We start from the raw sequence: 20,497 nt of genomic DNA on the forward strand, positions 1-20,497 counted from the left end.
GCGCAGGGTCATAAATATCAGAGCCGTGGAGAAAAGAGCCTGAGACGCGAACGGGTCTCAGAAGAACCATTAGGCAAAGTGCTGGGAAAGCGGAGAAATCAGAAACGAACGGTAAAGTTGGAAAACTAAAATTGAAAATGTAAATTATGGACGCGCACATTTGAGTGTGTGCGCAGGCGTGCCCAGCTCCACATTGCCACCAAAAATAGATCGACGAGGGCCGACATGTGGATCCAAATCGGATCCAGACAGCTTCGCAGGAGTGCCTGCGGAATGCCCTTGTCTGAGTCTCTTCGGTGGCTGATTGACAGCCGCTGCATCTTAACGGTAAATAAGCGACGCCATCGCAGACACTGCTAGAAAATTCGGTAAGTTACAGATTCTATTTCGGGGTTCTGCCTATTTACAAACTAGAAAGAGCAAATATATAATATAAAACATGCAGCTGCTTGCCTCTTTCTTGTTTGTTTCATAAAAACTAAGCTGGCATTTTTCTCAGTGACCTCTTTTCCCCCCAAAAGCCAACCCCAAGCGGTATGTGTACACCACTGCCATCTCAATCGCCAAGCTGCATTTACATTGTTGGCACGCGCAGGCGCGCACACATGTTGCAAGAACGTCAACCTTTTGGGGGCGATCAGGGAACTGGGAAATGGGAACTGGGAATCGGGGAACTGGGAACTGAGAACTGAGAATGGGGGATCCGGGGGGGAAACTGGCAACGAAATGCGTCTGCGTACAGGGCTCTTTTCAATTTTAGCAGCAGTTGTCATTTCGGAAGCAATTATTTTAATGCACAGCCAAAGTACGAGTCACACAGTCGCAGTTGAGAGCGTGCCAGTTGCAGCCCCCCAATGATGAAAAGACTGCCACAAGATTGGAAATGGAAGATGGAAAATGGAAGATGGAAGATGGAGACGATGTCACTGGGACTGGGGATGGCTGGATGGCCGGAGTCTGGTATCTGGGATTACTGCGAGTTGGGGTTGCACTCGGTGGCGTCTAAATTTAGTTGCTGCCTTCGGGAGTTGTTGAGGTGTTTTCGGCTGAAACCGATACCACAAACTTACGTAGAGTGTGGAATCGGTACAGTTGTGCACGGCACGAATAAGTATTTCGAGTTTAAAGTGGAGGAAAATACTTTGGAGGTGAATCGGAACGATTCCCAAAGTGGAAATCCACTTTGCTCGTTGAACTCAAGACGTATGTCTTATAGAGCCCATTTACAACTTTTAAAAATGATTGTTTTAGTGGATTGCTTAAAGAATTATACTTCAGGAACTTTTACTTTTTGCATCAGACATATAAATCTTTCGTATGAACTCTAAGGTTTATGTATTTTATGCTGGCACACTTAAATTAGTTAATAAATCATTTAGAATACTCCTCCTTGATTTAATTGGAAAAGTAAAACGACCAAGTGATTATAAGCTTGTTAATAATGAACACAAAACACAATATCATTAGCACATTTACTAATAAAATTAACATTCCAAGCCAAGTCAATAAAAGCCCCCAATTCAAGAAATCCAAACTTCCCACCAAAGCTGAATGAACGTATACAGTATACGTATAAAATCCACTTTAAGAAGCCCCAAAAAGGCCGTAAAAACAAGGCCAACGACCTGCAAAAGTAGGGCCAAAAGTAGGCAACCCAGAAGGCACACAAAGAATCGCAAAAAAAAGGAAACATCCCTGCAGACGAAAGGAAGAAAAACACATGCATAAAATCCTGTGATGAAAGCTTCGTCATTTTCTCGCCAAACGAAAAAATCGATGACAGTTTATGAGCCTCGGAAACGAAACCTTCTTTAAATCAATTTTTTCATAGCTTCCTGTTGAAAGGTGCCTTGCGTCTGCTCGTTTTCAATTAAGTGCAGTGTGTGTTTTTTTTTTGCTTTTTCTGTGCCGACTTTATTAGCGCCAACAATGGGAAAACACAAAACGCATGTCGACTTAATTGGGGCTATTAGTTTTTATTAAGCGGAAGGCAGGTGGCAGCTGCTGCGATGCCATAATGAGCAGCTCAAAAAGCCCGCCGGCGGTTCGCCTTTACAGTGGACAAACAGGGGAGGTGGAGTTCTGCTCCTGGGCGCTCTCGTAACGACGGGAGCCGAGCAACAGGTAGCCCCCATTTCGCATTTCAGTTAACCGCAGAATGGGCCACACGCACACCGCACAAATGGGCCAAAAAGCGAGCACTGACCTAGGCCAACTGGGTTTGTGGTAGGATCCGGATTCGGATCATCAAAACAACATCGGGAAAAGCCAGCGGCAAGGGGTCGCTTTTTATGACTCAATTTTTGGGGGGGGCAAAGTCACTGGAGAATAACCACAACAACAATAGCAATAGCAACCCCTCGGCATTTCCTACCCCTCCTAATGAGCCATAAAAAGTTTGGTTTATGTGTGCGCCAGAGTTTTGGCAACCCTTCGTTCGAGCTGATGTATTCTGAAGCTCCTACAGCGAACCACTCGACTCGACAGCTCCAATTTGGGCAGACACTGCGGGAAAAGAGGCGGTAATAAAATGTAGTTGCCTTGATTTCTTGTAGTCTTATTCGCAGGGAGAAATACATTGTGGTTCCTCTTCAAGTATCTTATTAAAAGACAACCTAAATTTTTATACAATACTTTAACGTACCTATTTTACTTGAACTTCATCTTCAGTGGAATGTATTCAAACGACCTGAATATTTGGTCACCTGAATATTCAGAGCAGACCAAAAGTTAGAGTGCCACACACTAATCCCAATGCCCAACCTTGACCTGTGTCAAAATAAAGCCTTAATTACTTCCGCGCCAAGGACAACCCTTTTTGGTTTTGCTTTTTGTTTGGGAGTCAGGGAAGTCTGCCTCCGGGAAGCGACATCGATTTTCGTAGGCAAAACATTTCAAGGTTGTCGCACCCAGAAGCCCCCCAGCATTCGCCACCTTGAGCCCTGTTTATTTTGATTATCACTTTCGTGGGGGAGGCGAGAGCTTCCTGATTAGCCCGGCGTCCTTGAAGTCGGCCGCAAATTTCGTCTGGAGAAATTCTGGACGAGGATGAGGATGAGGACCAGGAAGATGAGGACGAGGACGAGACCGACGATGATGATGATGATTCACCAGGGCCAAGGCCTGTTGGTTGGATTTGCTTTTTATGGCTTATATCCCATTTTGATTGCGGCTGTCAGACTTTTCTCTTTCTCTTCTGGTTTTTCGGGGGTTGACTTCCTGCACACTCGCACACACGTCCATATACATTTGTTTTGTACACTCGGACGAGGGTGAGTTTCGTTTCATTTGGCATTGTAATTGCAGCCACCCCTATATGTATTATGTATCTGGATATCTGTATATCTGTATAGTCGCATACATATACATACCTACCTACATATCTGCTTTCTCTGGGGGGGCGAGATGCGTCATTCGACGATTTGTTACACGTAATTTAGATGCGAAATTTTCAATGTCAACCTTCCCCTCGCCCTCTTTCCCTCGACCCACTCGATTTCGGTGTGCGCCCCCTTGAGATGTAACCGTTTTCATATGTGCTAAAAAGCTCACTTCACAAATTTATCAAGGTCAAGTTCAGAAGGGGGAGCGCTCATTGTTTGTTGGGGTAGCGGAAAAAAGCGGAAAAGCATCAGCCAACCATCACAGGCCACAAAATGAGTGATAAAAGGGGTAAAGCACAACAAAGGGCATTCGGTTGCCTTGTGACACAATTCGAGGGTCTGGCTCTAGATGGGTTTGAATTTGGCTCTGGGTTTGGGTTCATTATGACCGCCAAGATGGGGGAACCAGCATCGGAATCTCCGTGCTAATTGTGAATTGGCTTATGCCAAAGCAAAACAATTGAAATGGGAAGCAATTGTGCCAAGGTGAGGCCAGGACTCAGAAGGCTTCTCAGGATAAAGGAACTGGAAATCAGATCTAATATCAACAGATCTATTGAATTTCTTGATTTATGTCGTTTCTGTTGATGTCGCAAAGGGAGAACTGCTATGAGTTCAACTAAAATGTTTAGGTAAATCATGTTTAAATCAATTATAAAAATTAATAAACACAGAGCAGCATATAAATACTAATTACCTTGGCCCGTGCTATTCATTTTAAAATGAAAAACTTTCCCAATTTAGCTGAGCACCTCGCTGGCCAATAATCAAGGACAGCTGTGCCATTTGGCCATTTGGGCGAATATCCCCGGGAGAGCCAAAGGACAAAAGAACTGAACTTAATTAGTTATATTCGACTTGGTTGGGATTGCAGATGCGTGCTAATGAAAGTGCATTAGCACTGGGACCTGGACTTTGGTGGCAGCACTTGGTGGCAGGACTAACCAAGGATAATGGACTGTGGATACTGCCGAAGGCTACTACAACCCACTGAAAGTGGGTAAAGTGAGCAAAGTGAGGCGGGCGAGCGGAAAAGAATTAATTTGAAATTCCATTTCGTAGATTTAATTGAGTTGAAATCAAATTAAAAGCAATTTATTTTCAACCCTCATTGCGAATTTTTTCCATCTCTCCCTTTTCGATGTTCCACGCACCCGCACACTCACACGCACACGTACGCACTATCATGCCACACTCCACCCACTCTGTACTTTGTGCACATTCTCCATGCCATCCTCCTCTATTCTCTAGTCACTCTGCTCCTTTTTTCTCCGTTTTCTCGGTTTTCTCAGTTTTCCCAGCGTTTCTGGTATTTTCCAAAAGTGCGTGGTCCATCGACAAGGAGCGGGGTGAAAAAAAAAGGAAAAAATCCAGACTCGTTTTTGGGGTTGCAAATATTTCAGCGCCTGCATTGCCACAGGAAAATCGATAAAAATGTGCCGCTGCTGTGTGCAAAAAGCGAACTCATCCTCTGTCCTGGTAAAAAAGGATATATAGGAGAAGGCCTCATCTCGCTATCCTCCTGATGATTGCACTTCCCTGTGTTATGGCATTAATTTTTAATTCGTCGCATGGCATCCAAAAATGATTTATGCTCAGCGCGAATCGCAAATTAAAAAGCCATTCCCATTGCATATTCAAATATAGCAGAGAGTACAAAAAACGGGCTAGAAACTTTCCGCGACCACTGTGGACCAAACAAGAAATGCAAATAATGCATTTCGAGTTGACAGAGTCCAAGTGGGAAGGTGGGCGCGGCCGCTGATGAGGGGGCGTGGCACAGCGCTTCAAATTGCATTTGATAGAGCCGCAGAGCTCGGTTCGCGTTCGCGTTTCTCTTAGCCACCAGCCAAAACCACCCACAAAAGACTGACCATTAAAATGCATTAAACGGAAGTAAAGAGCTTTGCACAACCGAAAAACTAAATACTCTGAGTTTCAGATAATTAGTAATACAAAAACGGCAAATAATTATAAATTATTAACAAAATAGTATTAACTATCTACACCTCCAGCTGCATAATGATTAAATTGAGCCCTAAAGACTGACGCCACTTGCCCATCGAATGATAGAATTTATGGACTCCGTGGGCTGCTTTCAGGGCATATAAATTGAAAATAAAATTCAACGGCGCGTTGGCAGCAGAAATGTTGTTTAATTTGGCAGCAGCAGCAAAGTTTCGCAGCACCAGCAGCAGTGGCAGCTGCAGTAAAAGTGGCTTTTGTACGTGCAATGACCTACCAACACATAAAAAATGCAACGCGAAGGCACGAATCGCGCGCTAAAATATGCAAAAAACGATGAGGACGAGAATGAGGATGAGGACGCCAGTCGGAGTGGCAGGATGTTAGGATGCCAGGATGCCAGTGCCAAAGATGTTGCCTTTGCTTTCGCAGGCCCCAAGGCAAAAGTTTCCCAGCAGCTCTATTTGCAAGGACAAACTTGTGGTCCGGGGTCCTGCTGCTGCTGCTGGCTGCTTGCTGCTTGGTCCTTGGTCCTTGGGCTCCAACTTCAATAATAGTCAAGTGCAGTGAAGCGTTTTGCCAACTGCAAAGGTCCCGGTTTGCAACCCGCTCCTGTGAGATGAAATCAAAGCCCAGCTTCCACCATTTTATTTGGCATTTTCTTCACTTTTTCTTTTTCTCAGCGCTTTCTCTCCACCTTTCTATTTTTCTTTTTTATCCTGCAACATCCTTTTGGCCAACACGCATTTCCCCCCATTCGCTCTTTCGCCACTTTCCCAATGTGTGTGTGTGAGAGTGTGTGCGAACTTTGCATTTACCCTTGGCAAGGACTTTTGCAGCGAGTGGAAAGCCAGCGAAAGCAAAAAGTTTTATTTGCACAGTTTTCTTTTTCTTAAACTTTTGTTGTGAAAATCACCTCCCCCCGCACCACCCTCCGCCGTCAGAAACTGCCAGCTTGCAATTTGCTCAAACAAGTCTACAAATATATGTGTATGTACGTGCTTATGTACCGGCTATGTACTATATGTATGTATGTACTACATGATGCTCGACGAAAGCTGCCGCAAACGGGGGAAAATTGTAGCATGCTTTTGAGCGCTCGCTTAGAAAATTTCCTCCACTTGCCAGCTAAAACGAGGGAAAATGGAAAATTTTTATAATTAACAGCGACAAAGTAGCACAGCAGATGCAGATGCAGATGCAACGCAGCATCTCAAACATGGCAAACATGGCAAACATCGGCTGTTTATCAGATGGGGCAAGATGCCAGCGAAGGCTATGGTAATTTTTCTATATTTTCCTTTCTACTTTTTTCCCTCTTCTCCTCTCCTTTGCCCCCTTGCCCGGCAGATTTTCCTTTTGGGGTGCCAGGCGAAGCAAGACTTCTGGTTTTTCCCCTATTTTCCTCTGCGGTGCGGCCTGTGAAATGCAAATATTTATACCAACTACTTGAAAACGCTGGCGAAGAATGGCAAGTGCCTCACGCGCAAAAGTGCGTCATCCTGGGCCACAGTGAATATCAATTAAGTGCAATTCGGCTGCTCGACACTTTGCTGCGTCAAAAGCGCAAAGCTGTGCGCCCAAATTAGCTGGCTTCTGAAGGGTGAACCCTTCGCTTTGATGTGCGTTTGATGTAAGGATTTTGCAGTGGCTCACTTGGGGAAGGTCCTTGAAGCGTTAAAGCTTCTGGCCAAGTGTTAATCGAAGGAGAGTGGCTAATATTTATTGGCTACATCTTAAGCCAACAAATTAACCGCTTATATGGAAAAAATTTTGTAGGATTAACGTGCCTGCCGTTCACCTTAGCACCTGTTCACTGTAATGCCGATGGGGTTATGCTCTGAAGATTTGCAAGGAGGTACAAAAAGGTGAGGTGAGGTAAGGAGTCCTGGGAGTTGAGCCAAGAAGCCATTGCAGTGCGTTGCTTTCTTCCTTTCTGCCTTTCTTCTTCCACTTTTCCATTTCTGCAGCCCTCTGCCGTTCCAGCTGGTGTTGCTGTTGTTGTGCACGCACTGTGCGTAGGGAGAAAGCTTGAAAGCAGCTTGAAGAACTGGAGAAAGTGCCGAATGGGAAGGAGGAGAAAGGTGGAGGTGATGTTTGTGGGCCTGTGTATTTGTGTATTTGCACATGTACCGCTCGCTGTAGCTGCTGTAGCTGCTGTGTGCGTGTTTGTTGAGTTTGTTATTTTCCCTCTGCTCGAGCTTCCTCTTATTTAGCCTCATCCTCCATTTTTTTCCTTCCTTTCATTTTTTTTTGTAAAAAGCGATGGGTGGGTGTGTGCGTGCATATTTATGCGTATTTGTTTGCATAGCTGATGATGTGCCAGCAGCAACAGCAACAAGAATACTTTGTGAGTGCGTGCCAGGCGCATTTCCCATTTTCCATTTCCCCGCGGATCCACCCCAGTGCCCCTTAACCCATACTTAACCCCCGGTTAAGTCCTGCTGTTAACCCCCTCCTAATCTGCACTCCTAATATCCTTTGGGGGCGCCATTGCAATTAGAAAACTTGCATCGCAACTTTTCTTTTTTTTTGCGCGAACAGCTTGTAATGCAATGCGCTAAATTGTTTGATATCACACCAACATGCGCACACAGCTAAATGCTAAGTGCAAAGTCCTGCTCAGAAGTTTAAGTCCTGCACGGGCCGAAAAGGATCACAAATCACTTGGCATTGCTGATGTGGAAATCAAAGCCAAGGTTTTTTGGAATAAAATTGAAACAACACGCTGGTTTTCAAGATAGAACATCAAAGTAGTGATAGTTTGGCTAAGTCAAAGCCTTGAGATCATCTTATGTAAATATTATTTATCATGGTATTCAATCTTCAGAGCATACCCCGATTTTTTCCAGTGCCCCTTACAACTGCCAGCTACGTGCTGTGAAATTTTTGCAGCGCATTCATGTTGCACGTACGGCTCATTGTTGTTGCCGCTGATTCTGTGGAGTTTTTTACTTTATTTTACTTGTTGTTGCTGTTCAGTTTGAAAATAAAAAAAAAACATTTCTTTAATTCTTTCTTTTTGCGTTTCTTTCGCTCGCTGGTGTCTTGACTGCAAACCACCCCCACGTTAGGGGATGTTTATGCGCGGCAGGACTTTCGTACTTTGGCAAATGACTTGACTTTGGTCAGAGAAGTGAGACCAACTTTTAGTTGCTGCCAGAGTCGGGTGAACAGAAAAAAAAAAAAAACCTGAAATTAAATTGATTTTTTCGTTGCTCTTGGCAGGAAGGAGGAAAAGCAGTCGAGCGAAAACGGACAAATACATATAATCCACGGGCAACTCTTTCAGTTCTCGACAACATAGCAATTTATTGTTTCAATTATATTTTCAATTTGCGCCGACAAACAAAAGTCCGCCGAATGCAAAAAAGGCTCTCAGCTATAAATAAAATAAATAGCAAACGAACTGAAATTTGTTTTCCACAACGCGGTGATGTTTTCCCCAGTTTTTCTTCTTTTTTTTTGGATTTGTGTTTGCCAGGTTTATGCGAAAAAATGGGGGATATATCTGAAAGTTATTGAAAGTAAACATGATAAAATAAACTTCGCACACAGAGCGACGCACCAAAAATGGTGTGCCACTTTTTCTCGTTGTAATGCCGGTGAAATTGTCTCAAATAATATTTAAAGAAAATTAAATTGAATTTACGGCGGTTCCTTGTTGTTTTTTCTCGCGGGTGGGGAGAGGTGTGGAGGAAAAGCCGAAAGGAGGAAGGAGCAAACAGAATGATAAGCAAAAATAATCAAAAATCGATTTGGAAAGTGCGTCCCTGTTTGGCTCACTTTTCCTCTGCTCCATGTTGTTGTTGTAACAATATGCCAGAGTTTTCCATTTCCCATTTGTTGTCAAAATGCAATCATTCCGTATATTTTTTTTTTCTTATTTTTCATTGGTTGTTGTTGTTGTTACAGCTTGATAGGCACTTTGTAAGCAAAGCACAACAACAGCAAAAAAAGCAAGCACAAGCAGCAAAAACAAGCAACAACTTTGGCCGGGAAACATTTGGAAATTGAAATTGTAAGGCAACGGGCTTTGGCCCTACGTTTTATACTCTCTGTGATTTCGTTTGATTCACTTGACTTAAACGGATTTGGCCAAAATAGGGAATCCGGCAGAAGGCAGGAAACGAGAAATTGGCAGGCAATGCAGGAAACGTTACATATTGAAATTCAAAAGTGGCACAAAACGCGCGTGTCATATGTTTATGCTCGCTGTTTATTTGACCCTTTAAAATGTTTGAAATTGGTTGCAAACGATACATTTTTATTTTAATTGCACACAGGTACCCTTGTAATTATGTAATTATATTTAAATCCTCGGCACATCCCCGTCGTGGCAACTTCAGGCCGCATTTAGTGCCCCATTTAGTTGACTTTTCCACCATTATTCCAACATTATTCACCCATTCTGTGCCAAAGGCCGCCAGCAATTAGTAAGTTTTGTAACCTGCTGACCCTCTAAGCCATTACAGTTAGGTATTCTCGTTCAAATAGGCGTTCTTGTGAGTGTGTGTGTGTGTATCTGTCCGCCTATGGCTGCATTTAACCCCTCGGAAACTGGACTAAATGACAACCGTTTCCTCCGACTCCGACTCCTTCTCCTCCTCTCACTCCGACTCCTCCTCCGTCCCACACTTTTCCACATTTTCCTGCCGCATTTCACATTTCAGCTGGGGTGCGAATTTGCTTAGTTTGTCGCGCAGTTGGGAATAAGCTGTGAAAAGGGTCCGCCGCCGCCAACGACGACGACGACGACGAGTCGGTCAAGCTGAAAAATGCACTGCAATTGCACCTTGCACACAGATACACATGAGCGGCAGTGATGCACTGAGAGAGAAGAGGGCCTACTTAGACATAAAGTTGTAGGTAAGTAAGCCAAATGTTAGCCATCACACATATGCTGGTATTTTTACCAATGAAGCGATTACACCATTATATGCCAGTTAATTTTATAATATTTATATTTACAAAAGCCAGCCCAGTTCTTAAAGTGCAAGTTTAACCCCTTTTTGGCCATGCATCGCTGATATTTAAATTGAGCCAGCGGGCAGTGAAAAAGAGTTTTGAGGCGGGCGGCAACGGGTGGAATGCACTTCAAAAATAGAAAAAAAAGGGTTCCGTGGGTTCCGGTGGGTACCACGCTTCTAGGACTCGGCATGTGCATGGATATCCTTGATCCATTTGAGCTCTAACTGACGGCTTTCACTGCAGCCTGTGCAGTGGTCCTGCCGCCAGTTTCGCAGCCCGGTTGCTGTGGCAATTAGCGCTGCAGTTCGGTGTCTCGCTTTGTTGTTTGTTTATTAATAAACAATAACAGGCAACAAATTGCTTAATTGCTGGATTGCACCTGGCCACCCCAAGGATCGCAGCGTAATGCTTCACCAGCCAAGGACCTCATTACGCAATGGATATTTCGTGTCTCTCATTAAAAGAACGGACTGGCAGTGAGGGACCCACTGATTTTGCACTCATTATCGGGGGAATCGAGGTGCAAGAGGTGCAAGAGGTGCCAAAGGACGGGCAATGCGGCACTTTTGTCCTTTAACTATTACAAGGATAAGTGCTCACAAAGTCCCGCTCTTTCTCAGCCTTGTCCTTATGCAAATTGCCATCAAGTATACGCAGCGTGCTCCCTTCCATGCGTAATTATATAACATTAATTTGCATTTTGCGCTTCTTTCCGCTTGTCTGTGCTAGTGCAATCAATGCAAATGCTCGTTCTCGCCGCTGGCAACTTAACAAGGATGTGAACATTTATTTATTAAAATTTAACAACGCTTTACGATCAGCGCGCAGATTTATATAAATGTGTGTGGTGCCGTCCGACCCGACTGATTGCCATCGGGCAGCAGCAGAACCACCACCAGATTCGGATTCAGAATCAGAGCCACCAGATCAACCCATCCATCCCAACATCCCAGCCATACCATCATCCTCATCCACATGAGCGGCAAATCTGTTCCATAAATACAGCAACAAAAGCATTCAATTGCGCAGACTGCCGAACAACACTCACACACGTACAGAGTCAAGCATTTTATTATTTAATTTATGCGGAGACAACAGAACAAACAATTCTGCTGGTAAAAAAAGAGCACCGAAACAACCACACAATAGCAATCGCTACATAGATGAAAAGATACATTTGTATCTGTAGGGTAAACAATAGACATTCTGCAAAACAAAACTACCCAAAAAAACTACTGAGAACCGAATCTGCGGAACAAAGATCAAGTAATTGTGATAACAATATGGCTGAGGAGTTCTAAGAACTCGCTTTTAATTACCGATCTAAATGAGATTGTTCATACGTTTCAATGGTACAAATAATATAAAAACATTGTTACAGAAAAAACACCGATTGTTTGTTGTGTTTTAAAACTATTAAATAATAATTACTTAATGCCCCTCCAAGTGCAAAATTATTAACATTGAAATGTATACGTACGGTTTTGGCTTTGGGTTCCTGAAAGAAAAAAAGATAGAAATGAAAATAAATCAACTGTAAATGCAAATAAGCTGTGATGCATAAAATAATTAGCAATAATTACAAATTAAATAAATCCCTGCACGAGGGAGCTTGGCCAACCAAAAATTACTCAATGTTGGATGATAAAACCGCGTGTATACTATGTGGAAAATATATTGTATATATGGAAAATGGCACATTGCACAAGTGTATGTATATAGACCGACTGGCGGTGGGCTATCAAAAATAAGCGCACTAATTGGCTGTCATGGCGGCATTTGGTGCCCGAATAGCCTCACCAATGAGAAGCCATTAAAATGAAAACAATGCACGCTTTTAAATGATGGTGCTCAAAGTTGTGATTTAAAATTTGGCAATTAAAGAACGCACGCATAAATCCCCACAAAGCCTAAGCTGCTTAAAATAAAATAATATACACAAAAATCATTCATCAATGCCATTTTAATGGACGTGCGTGCATGTGTGTTTCCACAGCATGCGGCTTAAGTTCTGCTCTCAGGACTCTGCACTGGCTTAGGATTCATATTCATATTCCCGTTCCTATTCCTATTCCTATCCTGATGCCGATTCCAATTCGTATTCCTATTCCTATTCCATGGAGCACAATGTGAACAGATGTGCAGGCGAGCCAGTTCTGCAGATGGCCTGCGAGTAATAGTGCGTGTGCTCCCTGCAACAGATGAATATGCAATCCTTCGAGGAGGAAATAAAACAACGGAAGCTGCCTGGAATTTTCAATAGGATTTGTGGCCCGGCGGCCGCAGGACACGAGCTGCAGTTACAGTTGGAAATTATGGTTTTTCAGTACTGATTTTCAAAGCACATCAAATCGAACTGAAAACTAAATAAGAAGAATTTTGGGAAAAGCAGCTATAGCTGAAAATCACTATAATACTTTTACTGATATATTATATAATATTTTATTTTGTACACTTGAAATTATGTTTATTCTTCATTTTCTGCTGTGTACCTGAGCAGAAACCTAAAACAAAACTTTATCTGCCAGTTGAGTGCAGAGCATTGAACTCGAGCTGAAACTGAAAAACCCAAACTCAAACTCAAACTGAAACGAAATTTTCAGGGGTAAGTAGATGGAGATGGGAGATGGGAGACATGCCTGGCAGCATCTTTTGGGACTTATCGAATGACAAACGCACATATTGCCTGCCTATAGATTGAATGATTGAATGATTGAATCACTGGCGGACGACAAGGACTGGGATTTCTGGAGCGGAAGAGCGGAAGGGCGGCAGTCGTGTGCCTGGCCACAAGCGACAATTAACCAAAAGACAACACATTTTTGGCCAACATATTTTTCCGTTTTTTGCCAAGCTCTGCTGTGCGAGACAGGGACAACTGATAGCCGGCGAAAGAGATAGCGGAGGAGATAGGTGGGCAGGATGAAAGAGGATGCCCAAGTGCAACTGGATATCCAAGGAGCACGACCACGACCGAGTATCAGATTGCACAACATGCTCATAATGACGCCAACGTCATCATCATCCTCAACATCATCATCATCACCATCATCGGCATCGTCATCAGCACCACCACCATGCGTTGCAGTCGTGGCTCAAGTATCCACTGGAGAGTGTGTGTATTGGTATTATCCTGTTTTCCAGGAGCTGGCAAGCCAACGTGCCAAAAACGGGGCACTGTCACAAAAAGTGTTCCAGGATCTAAACGGTACATTTCAAGTCAAGCTTCCTGGCAGATCCCAAGTCTGGGTTAGCAAGTGTTGCATTTTTCCATATCCAACAGAAGAATTTGATTTCTCCTTGAGGACCAAGTTTTAAGCACAGTGCATGAGCCACCTTGGCAAGTGCCCACGCTCTCCATTTGCTAGTGTGTGTGTTTGCCGAGAGTATGTCACGAACGGGTGGTGCTGTTGTGTGGGTGTGTGTGTGTGTGGCCTCAAGTAGGAGCAATGCACTCGTCCTGGCCCAAAGAAGGACTAAGGACTAAGAACTGAGGATACGGCGAGGTTTCATGTGAGCATATGCACGTTACAGAGCATTTTGTATGCATGAAGCGAAAACCTTTAAGTTGTTATGGCTGTATGCTGGTTTTTAGTGACTCCACTGCATTTGCCTCAATGAAGTTGGAGCGCAGCGTGAATTGAATATAAGAGCCAGGAGCGAAAAGGGAGCAGATCTTTGAGTGGCACTAAGGAAAGGCATCCTTGGACAGAGCAATGAAGTCAATCACTCAAACCCCGACTAGACGCCAAATGGACTTTCGGGGTTGATTTCTTTGGCTTTCGGTAGCTTTCCTCCTACTCAAACACTTTCAATATTTGTCCGTCTTGCTGTTGGTTTTCCCCTTACTTGTGGAAGCGCAAAAAAGCAAAAAAAAAGTAGAAAAAATGCTCAAATTTTAATGAGAAAATTCCTAAGAAAAACTGCATATTTAAAGAAGAAAAAATGCCCCAGACGAATGGAGCGACACAGGAAATATCCTCTTAGATAGGCCTGTCCAGGGATTTCACTTTTCTTTCTTTTTTTTTGGTTTGGTGGGAAAGATGGAAAACGGAGGTCGCTGAGCAATTCAAATAGCCAAGTTAATGACTAAGCCCGAAGGTCTTTTTAGCTGATTTGGCGAAAGTAAAAAAAACGGAATTACAAAAAATATTAAACGAAAAAATACAAGAGGGAAATCTGAACACCCGAAAGGGACATGGCTTGAAGTTCAACCTAAAGCATGAGTTATTTATGGAAGAGAAATGAGTCGAAAAGTGCATTGATCCGCCATCGATGGGAAACTAAAGAATGAAATAATTCACGTTCAAAATTTATCACCATTAAGCGCAAAAACCGGACCAACGAAGTTGGACAGATGCGACCAGCTGTGAGTTTTAGCTGAGAACTTTCAGGCTGGCAAAAAAAAACGCGAAAACCTTGTCATTATAAAGTCCATGGACAAAGGCATAAATATATGAGCACATGAGTAATTTCAGATTACACTGGGCTACACAAGAAAGCAATATTTGTTTGCTAGCACAGGGCATTGAAAATCTTAGCAAAACAAGCATATTTTCGCTAATACTTAGATGTCATTAATATGTAGTAGTACTGGTCAAACATTTGAGGCAATTTTAATTCCTTTAAAATAAACTGCAGCCCAGTGACACAGTGTTCCAGTAGCTCGGCCGCATGTGAGGCAGTTGGACAATGGAAGCCCTGATAATGATGTTGCGGATGGCGATGATAAAGCAAAGGATGGTGCGTCGTAAAACTGAAGCGTCAATTGTCCAGGAGGCGCAATGCGCTGGTGAGGATGGGGGGTGGAACGGGGGGATATACATAGCTCCAAATTGGCGTTGCACTATCGCGACGCGTATCTTGTATCTTGCAGATACGCTGTCCATATTGACATGTCAACTGTTGCTGCGCGCGGTGAAACTGCGAAATTTACAACTTTATCTATGTGTGTCGTCCGAAGAGATGGCTGGGTGTGTGTCTTATAACCAGGGGCTCTGCAGACGGGGGGTGGGCTATGTGGTGGGGTAGGGGTCTATAGTTGAGATCTCTGCGTGCCATTTTCTCGTTTGACGGCCTTTTGTATAGCGTCCGATCTCCTCGCTCCTGTCAACCTTAATTGTCCGTTCGTGCCATCTCTTTCTTTGCCTTATATTGCCCTCTCTTTCTCACTCTCCCATAGAGTTTTTGTTTTTTTTGTTTCCTGTTTGCAGTCCGCTGATCGCGACTGAGAGACAAAACGCTGCGCACTACTCGCTTATTTATTTATCTGTCTGTCTGTCTGTCTGCGTGTATCTGTGTGTGCCGCTTTGTTCGCGTGTATTGGTATGTGTGCCTGTGTGCGAGTGTGTGTGTGTGAGTGTGCGATCAAAAGCCGCGTTTGTAACATGTGAACATCTGCTCCTTTCCTTTCCTTTTATTATTGTTTTCGTTGCCTCGTTTCGTTATTATCGTTATTTTTATTGTTGTTCTTATTTTATATATATGTATGTATATGTACATATATGGCATATTGGGCATTTGTTGCTGTCAGTGGACGTCTGTATTTGTGTTCTGAGGCCCCGAGAAAATAGCGTCGCAATGTGGAAGCGTCTGTCAATATTGGACATACTCCAAATACCCTGATTATCTGGCGGGGTTTCAAGATTTGCCAACAGGGCGCGGGAAATTGGAACAAGACCTTGGGCAACCGGCATATAGGAATGGAATTCTTGGAGTAGTCTAATTTTATGAGGCCCAGCCAATAGTTAATTATGAGGGAAAGGTTATAACTAGGCAGCAATTTACGGCCAACATAATTCTAGTTAAATTTACGGCCAACATAATTCTAGTTAAATCGAGTGCTTTAGATTTTATAACCTCAGGTAGGATGATGCCTTTATATTAGTATCATAAGATGACTTTTTATGAGCGACGTTCGTAATAAAGTGGAAAATTCTTAAAGAAGTCGTCTTTCTTCTGATAAAATACCTACACGTACATATATGTGTGGAAAATTGAGATGCACACATATCCTTGGCAACAGATCACTTGAAACTCCTTAGTGGTCCTTGGGCCATTGAACTTGCTCCCAGGCCACCACTTCACCTCGCTTCCACCCAATTCAAACATCCAGTGACGACATGCAGCGCAATTTGAGATGCCAGATTCGGGAACCAGTCGCGCACACATGTGCAACCTTATTTCCGAACGCTCAAAGGACACGCTCTGCCTGCGGCATCTTAAGTGATTTCGAAAAGGAGCTGGCAAGCGGCACAAGTATCTGGAGGATGCGCGGATGTCGGATCACTCGGCGCAGATACCCAGATACTCAGATGCCCAGATACTCGAATACTTGAGTGCACCTCGTACATATATCAGCAGGCACTTGGGCACACACACACTCCTCACATTGTAGGTTACTAGTTAAATCCCAAATCGAGCTGGAGCTGGAGCAGCTGGAGAAAGAGACGGCTGCCGGAGGGGCCGACAAAAGAAGGAGACGGGACGAGTTCCACTTGGCCAAGGAACATCTGTTGCGCTGACATAAATCCTGAGTGACTGACCGCTGGTGCGAAAGACCGCGAATCTTGAATGCGAATGCGAATGTTCATGTGGATGTGGTTGTGGATGCGACTTGGCCGCCGGCTCTCTTTTGACGACCAGAACCAGTTTGCACCGATTCCCAGCTGCCCGTTTGGGCACAGTGGGACGAAAGAGGCTCTTTCTGATTCAAATCTTATACATCTAACACTAATTCAAAGTGCAAAGATAGAGCCTTTTTTCAATTAAATAGATAAACCTTCTACTCTGCATTTTCATCATCCACATTTAATATCTAATAGAAGTAGAGTTTACAGTGATTTAATCCCCTTAAAACCACTGTGCCCGCCAATTTCATTGAGTAACTTTGGCGCTGCCCGTGAATGAATCTGTGGGATACTCCCCACCGCTTTCGTGCTGCGATTCGGTGGGATGGGATCTGAGAATGGGATGGGGATTCGTGAGTGGACTCACCTTCTTCTCGGTGAGCTTCTCGCAGCGGCGCTGCTTGCAGATCTGGTGGCTCTTGTCGTTGCGGCAGGGGGCGCACTCCCCACAGTTGTCCTTGCGCTGGCATCCCACGCACTCGCCGCACCGCTTCCGCTTCTTCTTGGACTGGAAAAGAGAGCAGGAAGAGGAGTTGTTGTCGTTGGAGTGGTTGTGGTTTTGGTTGTGGTGGTTATGGTTGTGGGTGGTGGGTGTGATTGTGGGCGGTGGCAGTGGCATTGGCGGGTGGTTCAGTGTGGGTGGCGGAAGATGGTGGCGACGACCGTAGTCCTGTTAATCGCAGCGGTTGCCAGTTCGCCCCGTTTCGCTAGTTTATCGGTGGGCTTGTCGAAGACTTCCGGAATATATCGTTTTTATCGTTTATAATTAACCAAAATCTAATTAACAAGATCCCTAGTGAATCGATATATTCCTGCGGCTTCGACAAGCCCACCCACCGATCAGCTACGTACCTGCTTGTCGCATCCACTGGCATTGGCATCGTTGCTATCGCCCATGCCCAGGGCACTCAACGGACTCTTGAAGTTGGCCGTGCTGGAGACGGCGTCCACTTGGCCAGGATTGCTGGGGTCTACGTCCATGCCGCTGGCCTCGCTCTCGGCACTGGACTCCAGCGAGTTGGGCCGCTGTTTCCGGCGCTCCTTCTTCCGCGCCTCCAGCCGAGCGATCGGCGACTGCAGCAGCTTCTCGACCTTGACCGGCGTGGTGGTGGTGGGCGCGGGCTGGGCGGTGGTGGTGTGCGGCGTGTGGCTGCCAGTTCCACCGCCGGGCGCCTGCGGATAGCTGTTGTTGCTGTTGTTGCCATCGTACGAGGTGGGCGTGTGCATGCCCATTGGTATGGGATGCGGCTGTCCGTGCTGCAGCGGATGGTGGATGAGGCCGCCGCCACCGCTGTTGCTGAGATCAAAGTCCTCCTTCTTGAGCAGCATCTCGAAGTCGCTGCCGCCCGAGCTCGGCTCCTTCTTCACACTCAGCGGGGTGAATCCCGGATAGAGTGGCAGCTCCGCATAGGGCGTGGGATAGCCGGTGGCTCCTCGATGATGGTGGTGCGCATTGAGGGCGTGGTGGTGCGCGAAGGCGTTCGGCGGCGGTGGTGCCGGAAAACTGCCCGCTGATGGCGGTGTGATGCTGGTCTGCAGACTCGAGAGTTGGGTCAGTGGTGAGCCCACACTCATCATGCCAGGCGAGCTGACCGAAATGCTGGCCGGCGACATGGCCACCGTTTGCAGCGAGCTCATGGCAGTGGGTCCCACGGATCCCACGGAACCCGTTACTGAGTTGGGTCCCACGGAGCCAGGAGGTAGTGAACCAGCTGCAGCAGCTGCTGCCGCTGCTGCCGATCCTGGTGGCACTCCTGCTCCTATGGGCACGGGCATGGGTGTTCCATCCGGTAGTAATTGCTCATTGAAGCCATGGAACTGGCTCTGAAACGACGGCAGCTTGGAGAACGGCTCGAAGCCGCTCTTCAGCTGCAGATGCGGTTGCGTCTGGGGCTGTGGCCCATTGTCCTTGGACTCCATTTCCCAGGGACGCGTGTAGCTGCCGTTCGAGTTGGAATTGGAGTTCGAATTCGAGTTGGCGGCGTTGCCGGCTGCGTTGCTCGTCTGCTGGTTACCTAATGCTGGATTTCCTACTGCGGCGGAGGAGGCGGAAATGGCATTGGCATTGGCATCGCCGTGCCGCTGGCCATTGTTGCCACCACTTGCAGCATTAGCATGGTTGCTGCTGCTGTTGCTGCTGCCCAGGGGCGCTGGAACCGTGGTATTGCTGCCGTCGGCGTTGTTGCCGTTGTTGCAGTTGTTGCTGCTGCTGCTGTTGCCGTTGGTGTTGCCGGTGGCGGCCGCTGGCTGTTGCTGTTGCTGCTGCTGCTGTTGATGTTGCTGCTGCCTGGCATAGTAGTCCCAGTGCTGCTGCTGCTGCTGTTGCTGCTGTTGCTGCTGCTGATGTTGCTGTTGCTGCTGCTGCTGATGTTGCTGCTGGGCGTGATGCTGCTGTTGCTGCTGGAGATGTTGCTGCTGCGGATAGTGCTGCTGGTAGTGATGATGCGGATGCGAATGCGAATGCGGATGGTGGTACGGCGCGGTGTAGTGCTGGCTGAGGCTGCTCAGCTGGTTGAGATGGGTGTTGTGCAGGCTGGACACGGTGGCCTCCACAGATGTGGCTACTGCTGCTGCTGCGGCTGCTGCTGCTGCAGTTGCACCCAAGTTGCTGCTGTCGACGGTTGCACCTGCGCTGCTCTGGGCTAAAATTGAAGACGCCATTTAAGCTCAAACACTGGCATGGCTATGCAGTTGTGTTGCTGAACTGCGGGGCTTTGTACTTGATTGATTCGAAGATTCGTTTGTTTATTTGTACACTTTTCGGTTCACTGTTCGTGCTTGTTTCTCTTTATTTTTGAGGTAGTTCTTCGTAAAAATGTTTCTGATTTCGACTGGTTTGTTTGTTTGTTTTATTTGTTTGTTGGCTAGTGTAAAACACTCTGATTATATCCGTATAATAGATTTGTATACTATAATATAAGTTGAAGCTACTCCAAGATTTGTATTTCGTTTATTTTGAACTCACTGGTTTTGCGTGTTTTAATGCAAAGTTATTGATTATTTGATTACTTATTATGGTGTGTTCTTCTTTGTAAAGTGCTTTAATAAATTGTTGTTTAAAAATTGTTGTTTAAGATTTGTGGTTGGTTGTTTTGTACTTTATTCTTTTGTTTGTTTGTAAAACGGCAGCTAGGCAAAAATTTGTATTTTGATATTTGATTTAATTTGTAGCAGACTTGGTTTGGTTTTGGTTTTTCATTTAAAAAATCTTTGTAAATTTGTAATTTGTAAAATTTGTATTTCGTATGCGTTGTTGTTGTTTTTGTTCTTGTTGTTATATTTACGTTATTAATTACTTGCAGTTTGTGGTTGATAATATTTGATGCTTGCTTGTTGTAAATTGATTAAGTTTTTGTACTCTGGTTTATGCTTCGTTTCTCAATTGGTTTTGCTTGTAATATGTCGTCGGATATAAAAATAATTTAAGTATTTATGTCTAGTAAATTGTACTTATGCGTAGGCTTAAAAATCTTTGTCTTCCGTTTGTTTGTTTGTTTGGGTTCTGGACTTAACAATTAATTAAACATTAGCGCGTTACTTGTTATTGGC

The 20,497-nt window shown here is 44.9% G+C and overlaps 1 protein-coding gene across 1 annotated transcript in view; it reads right to left on the reverse strand.

The window, feature by feature from the left end:
* Positions 1-20,020, reverse strand: part of LOC122618268 (DNA N6-methyl adenine demethylase) — an 88,757-nt gene extending 68,737 nt beyond the window's left edge. Inside the window, exons 1-3 of the mRNA XM_043794571.1 lie at positions 17,801-20,020; positions 17,316-17,456; positions 11,800-11,817 (exon numbers count right to left, since the gene is read on the reverse strand). Coding sequence (XP_043650506.1) covers positions 11,800-11,817; positions 17,316-17,456; positions 17,801-19,609 — 1,968 coding nt within the window. The 5' untranslated portion in view covers positions 19,610-20,020. The remainder of the gene's footprint in view (positions 1-11,799; positions 11,818-17,315; positions 17,457-17,800) is intronic.
* Positions 20,021-20,497: the final 477 nt, after the last annotated feature.

Source organism: Drosophila teissieri, chromosome 3L (genome assembly GCF_016746235.2).
Source record: "Drosophila teissieri strain GT53w chromosome 3L, Prin_Dtei_1.1, whole genome shotgun sequence".
Lineage (NCBI taxonomy): Eukaryota > Metazoa > Arthropoda > Insecta > Diptera > Drosophilidae > Drosophila > Drosophila teissieri.